This window comes from Salvelinus fontinalis, chromosome 40 (genome assembly GCF_029448725.1).
Source record: "Salvelinus fontinalis isolate EN_2023a chromosome 40, ASM2944872v1, whole genome shotgun sequence".
NCBI classification, from domain to species: Eukaryota; Metazoa; Chordata; class Actinopteri; order Salmoniformes; family Salmonidae; genus Salvelinus; species Salvelinus fontinalis.
In genome coordinates this window covers 9,608,001-9,620,927 of record NC_074704.1, presented here as the reverse complement: position 1 = coordinate 9,620,927, position 12,927 = coordinate 9,608,001, and the positions used below count along the sequence as shown (strand labels likewise).

At 44.7% G+C, this 12,927-nt stretch overlaps 1 protein-coding gene across 1 annotated transcript; it reads right to left on the bottom strand.

Annotated features, from left to right (window-relative positions):
* Nucleotides 1-7,682: 7,682 nt before the first annotated feature.
* On the bottom strand, nt 7,683-10,640 carry LOC129839256 (G-protein coupled receptor 4-like). Its single transcript, XM_055906565.1, has 3 exons — nt 10,472-10,640; nt 9,239-9,456; nt 7,683-8,225 (listed from the first exon to the last, which is right to left on the bottom strand). Exons 1-3 carry the CDS (start codon nt 10,638-10,640, stop codon nt 7,683-7,685), a joined length of 930 nt encoding a protein of 309 aa, XP_055762540.1.
* Between the last annotated feature and the right edge of the window lie 2,287 nt (nt 10,641-12,927).

Here is a 12,927-nt window from a genome sequence, read left to right as displayed (position 1 = left end):
TCATTAGACATGTACTGGTCTATAGGGCCTGTATCATGGTTATTGTAGGCTAGTATCATCATTAGACCTGTACTGGTCTATAGGGCCTGTATCATGGTTACTATAGGCTAGTATCATCATTAGGCCTGTACTGGTCTATAGGGCCTGTATAGTGGTTATTATAGGTTAGTTTACCAGGAATGGTTAGACTAACCATATTGTGGTTATTATCGGCTAGCATACCGGAGAGGCAGCTATAACTCTGAGGTAGATGCAGACGTCTCGCTCGTCCAACTTCCGCATCTAGTTCAACATACACTCAAGGGTACCCACTGGCGGGGCCGTCCAGGTGCGCTTTGCGGTCAGTCTTGCAAGGACGTCTCTGTGAGGGTCATGGCTAGCATTCTAGCTAACCATCATCATGGGTTTGGTTAGCTAGCTAACTTGGCTAGCTAGTGTCATCAGCAATAACTGTATATATGTCAGCCAGATTAGCATCTGAGTTCAAATTATTTTGATTGAAATGCAGTTGACTATTGGGCAATGGTATGATGATATTTTCCTCATTATAGCATGATTATGACCCAAAATAAATATGGAATGGCATGTATAGACTTCGGCTGTGCTAGCTAATTGCCTATGTTAGCCTGTGGATTGTATGCTGGGCAATGCAGTCTGGGAGTAGCATAACTGCCCAGCTAGGACCAGGGTATACTCGGGTTGAGTGAAGGCATGAACGGCTGAGAGTCAGCGTCGGGTCCTTCATGGTGTCACAAGGTTTTGTGTTTCGGCGATAAGAGCTCAGGCTGATCAAGGCAACTACATGAAAGTTGGTGGAAAAAATGAATTACATACGTTAATATTGCCATCAATTGTATTGGGTTGCACAAAAACAGTCTGCGGGAAGCCAGAAGTTAAATACAATTCCATTTCGAAGTACTGTGCCAGTAGGCAGGAAGGTTGGTCATTATGAAGGGGGGGATTTGGAATAAAATATAAAATAAATGTCCTGCACATAAGCCATATGTGGACAAAAAAAGGAATAACTTGTTGGGGACTACAACAGACCCACGTTTGACTACAACAGACCCACGTTTGACTACAACAGACCCACGTTTGACTACAACAGACCCACGTTTGACTACAACAGATCCACGTTTGGAAAGTCTGTTTTATAAAACAATGCTGGATTTTCCTAAATTAAAATGAATAGCCAACAATGGAAATACAACACAATACACCTGTCTGCAGGTGAGCAAAACCTCTCCTAACAGGACAGCCTCTCAGTTTGGCTCTCAAACCAAACTCTACCAAACTCTATTTGAGATTCTCTCATCCTCAATTCATACATTATTGAAAGGAACTTGGCTATCACCAAAAATGTTATGCATTGTGCATCCTTCCTACTTTTGTGTGAAATATGTCTTGACTTTAGCCTTGTCATTCATGTTCCAGCCAAGGGCAATGTAAATATGCATGTCCTTTTGCTAATACGGTCTTCTCACAATGGTTAAAAGTTGTATGTACAGTACATGTATTTATTTTTTTCAGTCGTGGCAAGAAAGGAGATCCATGAACATGGACAGCATATCTAAGCCTGAGTCGAGTAAAGGTAAGGAGGACTCACCTAGGGAGCTCCTACATTGGCGGCAGGTAGCTTAGTGGTTAGATCATTGGGCCAGTAACTGAAAGGTTGCTGGATTGAATCCCCGAGCTGGCAAGGTAAAAATCTGTCGTTCTGCCCCTGAGCAAGGAATTTAACCCACTATACCCTGGGCACTGAAGACGTGGATGTTGATTAAGGCAGCACCCTGCACCTCTCTTATTCAGAGTGGTTGGGTTAAATGTGGGAGACACATTTCAGTTGAAGGCATTCAGTTGTACAACTGACTAGGCATTTCCCAACGCCTCTGAATCAGAGAGGTGCGGGGGGCTGCCTTAACTTTTCTAGGGTAGGGGGCAGCATTCGGAATTTTGGATGAAAAGCATGCCCAAATTAAACCGCCTGCTACTCGGACCCAGAAGATATGATATGCATATAACTGGTAGATTTGGATAGAAAACACTCTGAAAGATTCTAAAACTGTTAGAATAGTGTCTGTGAGTATAACAGAACTGATTTGGCAGGCGAAAACCTGAGAAGAATCCATTCAGGAAGTAGTTTTTTGGGAGGTTTTGTAGTTTTCTATTCAATGCCATTACAGTATCCATTGACTTAAGACTCAAATTGCAGTTCCCATGCCTTCCACTAGATGTCAACAGTCTTTAGAAATTGTACAATTAATAAATGTATTTAGAATTGCTTCAATTTAGGTCATTTTAAATATACTTAGTTATATTTGTCACAGACATACTAAAATGTAATAAAATATATTAATTTAAGTATATTTAAATATATTTGTTCCGCTTGGGAGAGCTATGAATATGAACAAGGAAATGAACAATACACACCAGGATAAACCTTCGGAAGCTACTTATTGTGAATTGTTATATAGCAATTTGCAAATGTCTATAGATTGAATAGTAAAGGATAGGAGAAAGATGATTACTGAAAAGTTATGAATGAGACCGTACCTACCACAGACCAGCGAAAGACCACCAACACACTTCGTGCTGTTCTCAAGGCCATTGTTGCATCTCCCACCCTACAGTCTTAGCAACATGAAGGAAGTCAAATATAGCTGGTGAATTACTACACCTTATACATCAAATGAGAAAGATCTGTTTATCATTTATCGCCCTCCAGGTTCCCTTGGAGAGTTCATCAATGAGCTTGATGCCTTGATAAGCTCCTTTCCTGAGGACGGCTCACCTCTCACAGTTCTGGGTGACTTTAACCTCCCCATGTCTACCTTTGACTCATTCCTCTCCGCCTCCTTCTTTCCACTCCTCTCCTCTTTTGACCTCACCCTCTCACCTTCCCCCCCTACTCACAAGGCAGGCAATACGCTTGACCTCATCTTTACTAGATGCTGTTCTTCCACTAACCTCATTGCAACTCCCCTCCAAGTCTCCGACCACTACCTTGTATCCTTTTCCCTCTCGCTCTCATCCAACACTTCCCACACTGGCCCTACTCGGATGGTATCGCGCCGTCCCAACCTTCGCTCTCTCTCCCCCGCTACTCTCTCCTCTTCCATCCTATCATCTCTTCCCTCTGCCCAAACCTTCTCCAACCTATCTCCTGATTCTGCCTCCTCAACCCTCCTCTCCTCCCTTTCTGCATCCTTTGACTCTCTATGTCCCCTATCCTCCAGGCCGGCTCGGTCCTCCCCTCCCGCTCCGTGGCTCGACGACTCATTGCGAGCTCACAGAACAGGGCTCCGGGCAGCCGAGCGGAAATGGAGGAAAACTCGCCTCCCTGCGGACCTGGCATCCTTTCACTCCCTCCTCTCTACATTTTCCTCTTCTGTCTCTGCTGCTAAAGCCACTTTCTACCACTCTAAATTCCAAGCATCTGCCTCTAACCCTAGGAAGCTCTTTGCCACCTTCTCCTCCCTCCTGAATCCTCCTCCCCCTCCCCCCCCTCCTCCCTCTCTGCAGACGACTTCGTCAACCCTTTTGAAAAGAAGGTCGACGACATCCGATCCTCGTTTGCTAAGTCAAACGACACCGCTGGTTCTGCTCACACTGCCCTACCCTGTGCTTTGACCTCTTTCTCTCCTCTCTCTCCAGATGAAATCTCGCGTCTTGTGACGGCCGGCCGCCCAACAACCTGCCCGCTTGACCCTATCCCCTCCTCTCTTCTCCAGACCATTTCCGGAGACCTTCTCCCTTACCTCACCTCGCTCATCAACTCATCCCTGACCGCTGGCTACGTCCCTTCCGTCTTCAAGAGAGCGAGAGTTGCACCCCTTCTGAAAAAACCTACACTCGATCCCTCCGATGTCAACAACTACAGACCAGTATCCCTTCTTTCTTTTCTCTCCAAAACTCTTGAACGTGCCGTCCTTGGCCAGCTCTCCTGCTATCTCTCTCAGAATGACCTTCTTGATCCAAATCAGTCAGGTTTCAAGACTAGTCACTCAACTGAGACTGCTCTTCTCTGTATCACGGAGGCGCTCCGCACTGCTAAAGCTAACTCTCTTTCCTCTGCTCTCATCCTTCTAGACCTATCGGCTGCCTTCGATACTGTGAACCATCAGATCCTCCTCTCCACCCTCTCCGAGTTGGGCATCTCCGGCGCGGCCCACGCTTGGATTGCGTCCTACCTGACAGGTCGCTCCTACCAGGTGGCGTGGCGAGAATCTGTCTCCTCACCACGCGCTCTCACCACTGGTGTCCCCCAGGGCTCTGTTCTAGGCCCTCTCCTATTCTCGCTATACACCAAGTCACTTGGCTCTGACATAACCTCACATGGTCTCTCCTATCATTGCTATGCAGACGACACACAACTAATCTTCTCCTTTCCCCCTTCTGATGACCAGGTGGCGAATCGCATCTCTGCATGTCTGGCAGACATATCAGTGTGGATGACGGATCACCACCTCAACCTGAACCTCGGCAAGACGGAGCTGCTCTTCCTCCCGGGGAAGGACTGCCCGTTCCATGATCTCGCCATCACGGTTGACAACTCCATTGTGTCCTCCTCCCAGAGCGCTAAGAACCTTGGCGTGATCCTGGACAACACCCTGTCGTTCTCAACTAACATCAAGGCGGTGGCCCGTTCCTGTAGGTTCATGCTCTACAACATCCGCAGAGTACGACCCTGCCTCACACAGGAAGCGGCGCAGGTCCTAATCAAGGCACTTGTCATCTCCCGTCTGGATTACTGCAACTCGCTGTTGGCTGGGCTCCCTGCCTGTGCCATCAAACCCCTACAACTCATCCAGAACGCCGCAGCCCGTCTGGTGTTCAACCTTCCCAAGTTCTCTCACGTCACCCCGCTCCTCCGCTCTCTCCACTGGCTTCCAGTTGAAGCTCGCATCCGCTACAAGACCATGGTGCTTGCCTACGGAGCTGTGAGGGGAACGGCACCTCAGTACCTTCAGGCTCTGATCAGGCCCTACACCCAAACAAGGGCACTGCGTTCATCCACCTCTGGCCTGCTCGCCTCCCTACCACTGAGGAAGTACAGTTCCCGCTCAGCCCAGTCAAAACTGTTCGCTGCTCTGGCACCCCAATGGTGGAACAAACTCCCTCACGACGCCAGGACAGCGGAGTCAATCACCACCTTCCGGAGACACCTGAAACCCCACCTCTTCAAGGAATACCTAGGATAGGATAAAGCAATCCTTCTGCCCCCCCCCCCCCCCCCTTAAAAGATTTAGATGCACTATTGTAAAGTGGCTGTTCCACTGGATGTCATTAGGTGAATGCACCAATTTGTAAGTCGCTCTGGATAAGAGCGTCTGCTAAATGACTTAAATGTAAATGTAAATGTATAGCACTGTATTCACATAATTATTCATTTATTGCTTCAAATACATTTAATTTTTACAATCCTGACTGTAGCATTGAGACCAATTATTAACAGAATATACACAGAGTGTACAAAGCATTAGTAACACCTTCCTAATATTGAATTGCACCCCTTTTTGCCCTCAGAACAGCCTCAATTTGTCGGGGCATGGTGTCGAAAGCGTTCCACAGGGATGCTGGCCCATGTTGACGCCAATGCTCCCCACAGTTGTGTCAAGTTTGCTGGATATCCTTTGGGTGGTGGATCATTCTTGATGCGCACAGGAAACTGTTGAGCGTGAAAAACCCAGCAGCGTTGGAGTTCTTGACACAAACCGGTGAGCCTGGCACCTACTACCATACCCCCTCTGAATGGCACACACACACAATCCATGTCTCAATTCTTTCAAGACTTAAAAACCCTTCTTTAACCCGTCTCCTCCCCTTCATCTAGACTTATTGAAGTGGATTTCACAAGTGACACCTGGATTCACCTGGTCAATCTATGTCATGGAAAGAGCAGGTGCCCCTAATATTTTGTACACTCAGTGTATTGTTTATCACTAAACACATACTATCAAACACTATAGAGGAGGGTGCGTTCTGTGGGGAGGGTGGAGGGTGCGTTCTGAGCCCTCTCCTGTACTCCCTGTTCACCCACGACTGCGTGGCCATGCACGCCTCCAACTCAATCATCAAGTTTGCGGACGACACTACAGTAGTAGGCTTGATTACCAACAACGACGAGACGGCCTACAGGGAGGAGGTGAGGGCCCTCGGAGTGTGGTGTCAGGAAAATAACCTCACACTCAACGTCAACAAAACAAAGGAGATGATTGTGGACTTCAGGAAACAGCAGAGGGAGCACCCCCCTATCCACATCGACGGGTCAGTAGTGGAGAAGGTGGAAAGTTTTAAGTTCCTCGTGTACACATCACGGACAAACTGAATTGGTCCACCCACACAGACAGCGTTGTGAAGAAGGCGCAGCAGCGCCTCTTCAACCTCAGGAGGCTGAAGAAATTCGGCTTGTCACCAAAAGCACTCACAAACTTCTACAGATGCACAATCGAGAGCATCCTGTCGGGCTGTATCACCGCCTGGTACGGCAACTGCTCCGCCCACAACCGTAAGGCTCTCCAGAGGGTAGTGAGGTCTGCAGAACGCATCACCCGGGGAAAACTACCTGCCCTCCAGGACACCTACACCACCCGATGTCACAGGAAGGCCATAAAGATCATCAAGGACAACAACCACCCAAGCCACTGCCTGTTCACCCCGCTATCATCCAGAAGGCGAGGTCAGTACAGGTGCATCAATGCAGGGACCGAGAGACTGAAAAACAGCTTCTATCTCAAGGCCATCAGACTGTTAAACAGCCACCACTAACATTTAGCGGCCGCTGCCAACATACTGACTCAACTCCAGCCACTTTAAAAATGGGAATTGATGGAAATTATGTAATAACGTACCACCAGCCACTTTAAACAATGCCACCTAATATAATGTTTACATACCCTACATTACACATCTCTTATGTATATGTATATACTGTACTCTATATCATCTACTGCATCTTGCCATCTTATGTAATACATGTACCACTAGCCACTTTATACTATGCCACTTTATGTTTACATACCCTACAGTACTCATCTCATAGGTATATACCGTACTCTATACCATGTACTGCATCTTGCCTATGCCGTTCTGTACCATCACTCATTCATATATCTTTATGTACATATTCTTTATCCCTTTACACTTGCGTGTATAAGGTAGTAGTTGTGGAATTGTTAGGTTAGATTACTTGTTGTTATTACTGCATTGTCGGAACTAGAAGCACAAGCATTTCGCTACACTCGCATTAACATCTGCTAACCATGTGTATGTGACTAATAAAATTTGATTTGATTTGATTTGATTTATATTATAAGATGTCATCAAGTGTACTTACAGAGTGAAGTGGAGAGGTTTTGTATGGAAACAGGAAGTAAGTATGTGGTATACATATTAAATGTAGTCAGGGCTTATGTCATTTTCTTCCTCTCTAAGACATGGTACTAGAAGGTTCCAGGCCGAATACATTGCAGACGTTGGCCAAGCTGGAAAGTCAGAATTGGCTTTGTCGTAACAGAAATTTTATTTTTGATCTTAATTTAAGGTTAGGGTTAGGCATAAGGTTAGCAGTATGGTTAAGGTTCGGTTAAAGTTAAGGTTTAAAATCAGAGTTTAAGAAGAGGAATCGTAGAATTTAGTGGGCTTTCTGACTTTGAAACTTGGCAGGATAGTGATGAGCCCCATCACACATTAATCTCGTAGGGTTTCTTGGCCGAGCTCTCCCCCGCACAGCACCAGCCAGGTACACACGCAGGCCTGTCCATCTTGGTAATATACAGCAGTGGCTCCATACTACAACTCAGATCCATGATGGAGAACACACTTATAGTCACCTGACAGCGGAACTGGACGAACGTGTAGTAGGAGAAGAACGGAACAAGAGCCACAGGAGGAAGGTAGTTGACAAAGATTATACCCAAGACGACCAGCACCATTTTGAAGGCTTTCTTCTTCACAGGGTGCATCACCTCCTTCCCGGCTACGGAGCGGCGTAGGACCCATATGATGGAGAGGTTACAGTAGATCATGAGGGCGAAGGCGAAGAGGATGAGGCCGCTGAACACCTCGTTGACAGACATGACTCCCAGGATGCTCTTGGTGAGGCTGTAGGCCAGGATGAGGGCCCAGGTTACCACGGAGACACCAACGCGGATCTTGTTGTCACGGATACCGGTGAACAGCACCGGGTGGACCACGGCCACATAGCGGTCCAGACAGATACACACCTGGGAGGAGAGAGATGGAATATAACTCAGATTATAATATAACACAGATTAATATATAACCCAGATTATAACATAATTCTAATTATAACATGACCCAGATTATAATATAACCCAGACTACAAAATAATGAACATCATAAAATAACCCAGATTATAACATAACCCAGATTCAAATATGACCCAAATTATAACAGTTTTTTACATTTACATTTGAGTAATTTAGCAGACGCTCTTATCCAGACAGACTTCAAGGATAATTTAGGGTTAAGTGCCTTGCTCAAGGACAGATTTTTCACCTAGTCTGCTCAGGTATTCAAACCAGCGATCTTTTGGTTCAATGCTCTTAACTGCTAGGCTACCTGACACAGATTATTATAACATAACCACCCAGGTCTAGACAAATACACATCTGGGAGGAGAGAGATGGAGAGGGATTAGGTCTAACCCACATTATAACCCAGAATATAATATGAACATAACCCAGACTATAACATAATAACCCAGGTCTATATAACATAACTCAGATTATAACGTAACCCAGATTATAACATATCCCAGGTCTTTATAACATAACATAGATTATAACACACCCCAGATTATATCATAACCCAGATTATAATATAACCCAGGTCTATATAACATAACCCAGATTATAACATAACCCATATTATAATATAACCCAGGTCTATATAATATAACCCAGATTATAACATAACCCATATTATGATATAACCCAGGTCTATATAATATAACCCAGATTATAACATAACCCATATTATAATATAACCCAGGTCTATATAACATAACCCACAATATAATATAACCCTGGTCTATATAACATAACTCAGATTATAACGTAACCCAGATTATAACATAACCCAGGTCTATATAACGTAGCCCACATTATAATATAACCCAGGACTAGATAACATAATCCAGATTATAACATAACCCAGATTATAACATAACCCAGGTCTATGTAACATAACTACCTAGGTCTTATTATCTACCCACCAGGAAGAGGGGTCCTGTGTCTTTGACCCCGTAGGCAAAGCGTTGGAAGTACCAGATGCCTTGGTGGTCCAGGACCAGCCTGTTGACCATGTCTATGGGCCCCATGAGGCAGAAGTAGGTGTCCATTATAGCCAGATTAAAGATGAAGATGTCAGACGTGGACGAGTCACTTTTCCTGCTGGAGATCTTCCACAGCACCAGTATGTTGCAGGGTGTGCCTGTTGTATCAATAAGGACTGTGTTAGGATGCGTCCCAAATGGCACCCTATTCCCTATGTCGTGCACTACTTTTGATCAGACCCCATAGACAGTAGGGACAACACTGTGTTAGTGACAGGAATATCTTTACCAAGGCTGAGTCCAAAATGGCACCCATTCCCAATATAGTGTCCTACTTTCCCTATTCCCTGTATAGTGCACTACTATACAGTGCACTACTTCATATGGTTCTGGTCAAAAGATACATCACGCTACTACACTTACTACCACAGCATTATGGGTACTGCAGTATATCACGCTACTACACTTACTACCACAGCATTATGGGTACTGTAGTATATCACGCTACTACACTTACTACCACAGCATTATGGGTACTGTAGTACATAATGCTGCCACAGAGTTTCTAAACCCAAAGGTGGAAGATTGCAAGACTTCCGGGAAGCAGACCAAGCAGATCAGGCCGGGGTTTGGGGTATGAGAAGTCAATGAAAGAAGGGAAACTTTCTTCCTTAGTTGTTAATTTTTGCTAAATCTAAAGCCACAACCTAGATTCCAGCCAATGTCTTAAGTAGTTGAACATGTTAATAGTCCAACTACGTGAAAGTGTCAAACTGTGACGTTTTCATTTTCGTCATAAACAACATGCTACCAGAGCATTGTGGGTAATGTAGTACATTGTCCTACTACATTTACATTTAAGTCATTTAGCAGACGCTCTTATCCAGAGCGACTTACAAATTGAAAAGATATATATATTTTTTTAAATCTTTATTTAACTACGCAAGTCAATTAAGAACACATTCTTATTTTCAATGACAGCCTAGGAACAGTGGGTTAACTGCCTTGTTCAGAGGCAGAACAACAGAGTTTTACCTTGTCGGGGATTTGAACTTGCAACCTTTCAGTTACTAGTCCAACGCTCTAACCACTAGGCTACCCTGCTGCCCAACTATAACTACTACAACTACTACCAGAGCAATATGTGAAATGTGGTACATCATGCTACTACACCTATGGCCAGGTTGAAGACTTTGACTCCAAAGTAGAAGATGAATCCGTAAGGGGCCACGGAGCAGACGTGGAATTGGTACCAAGGAGGCGGGGTCCAAGGTTCCGGGCTAAGGGTCGACGTTGAGTTCAGGGAGAGGTCATTGGAGGTCATCCCCGTGGAGTTAGCCATCATCGCCATGGAAGGTGTGGTCAAAGTGGAGAAGAGATTTGGTTCTAAACAGGGGAAAAAGGGAACAATTGACATAAGTAAAAATGTATAATTGTATATAATCTATACTGTATAGCTGTATATAATTGTAGTGTATATCATTGTATCTGTATTGTGTATGACAGAGTTGAGGACCAATAGACTTTGACATGCTGCCTGCTATCATCAAGCTATTATATTCCACTACATTAACTTTTGCATGTTGTCATAAAAAGTGTTTTATATGATTTACGCATCTGTTCAGGTTATTGTATGAATGGATTTTCATACCAAAAGAAATTGGCACAAAAATCACTCCATATTGTTGGCTGACGTCAAAAGATAACTTGTCACTTTATAAATATAATTTAATTGCGCTTGCTGCACCTATTAAAATTGATGCTTAAAAATCCGTTATCATAACGCATTACTCGTTCAAATCCAATAGATAGCCACTTACATTTCTTCTGAGCAATATTACGACTTAGAAAATTTACAAATTGCTATCAAATACAGTAAAACAATTATCTTTCAATTACATCAAAATCTCACCTACCTCAACAGAGATGATACGTCCCTCTACTGGTCCTCCTCCACTCTCCTTCAGTCTCAATCCCTCAGTAGAACAAACTATTTCACTGGTCCTACTCCACTCTCCTTCAGTCTCAGTTCCTCAGTAGAACAAACTATTTCACTGGTCCTCCTCCACTCTTCTCCTTCAGTCTCAGTCCCTCAGTAGAACAAACTATTTCACAGGTCCTCCTCCACTCTCCTCCTTCAGACTCAGTGCCTCAGTAGAGCAAACTATTTCACTAGTCCTCCTTCAGTCTCAGTTCCTCAGTAGAACAAACTATTTCACTGGTCCTCATCCACTCTTCTCCTTCAGTCTCAGTCCCTCAGTAGAACAAACTATTTCACTAGTCCTCCTTAAATCTCAGTCCCTTAGTAGAACAAACAATTTCAGTGAGTGTGTGTTTTCCGTTTCCAATCTATATGTCTAGTTAACCCTGGACTCAATAACTGTTGATTACAAACTATCGAGTCGAGCACGCCAACTGACTCCCAGTAGCAAAGCCACAGCTCTTCACTATCCTCTGTAGCAAAGCTCTCTATCTCTCTGTTGGCCCCCAGAAGCCCAGCTGTATGCCAAACCGGGCCCTTACTCCATATAGCACCGTTTCACAGGGGCCAATGCTTAATAAAGACAGTCTCCTGGGAGAGAGAGAGGTAGGGAGGGAGAGAGAGACAGTAGGAGGATGACACTTATGGATACGACCAATCTGGGGAACCTCGACAACCTAAACATTATGGCCTCTCTTTGGCGCAGCCGCAACGGAAGGTCGTGATTGGTTGATGGTACTGAACAGGGTGGGCGGTGCCTATGAAAGGGGTAACGTGATTATGTTTAGGGAAATGACTCCAAAGATAGGGGTGGGGTGTAGAGTTGGATAGATGTAATGAACAACATGGTATCCATATACTAAGTCTGCGTCCGAAATGGCACCCTATTGCCTATATAGGGCCATATGGCTCGGGTCAAAACTAGTGGACTATATAGTGAGTAGGGACGCATCTTGGCTGTCTTACAATGTAATATGTTCTCTCTCTGATGCAACTTAGAGGGCCAAGTAAACTAGGCCCTCCACACTGTCAACAGGTGATGCAAGTCAACAGTAGCACCAGAGACATGAGAAATACAATGCAAGATCTTGCAGATAAGGCTGAGGTTGTCTTGTAGGGTAGACTCAGGTTAGCAGAAGAATGATGCCTTTAGGGCATTTAGTTCTCAACAAGTCAACAGACACAAAACCGCACACACACACACACACGCACGCACGCACGCACGCACGCACGCACGCACGCACGCACACACACACACACACACACACACACACACACACACACACACACTAAGCCTATATAAAAGTAAGAGAAGCTTAGGCCTAACTCAGAGAGATAGAGATATGCCGTGGCATGCTATGACACCGACATGCATACAGTCTTCCTCACCTCAAGTTGACCTGCAGTAGCTAAAGCTTAATAATAGCCACACCATAGCAAACCTTCACAAACGTTTCTAAACTTTATTAGGGTAATATCAAAAGTAAGACAACCCATTGTTTATAGAGAAAATACAAGGAGATGAGCAAATGTGAACCAGGGGAAAAACATACTACCCTCCCCTGTGCCAAATAAAGAATATTTGTAAAAATATATATATTTTTAAACGTTTGACAACCCTCCCCTATTTTGGACCACCCGTGAGTAC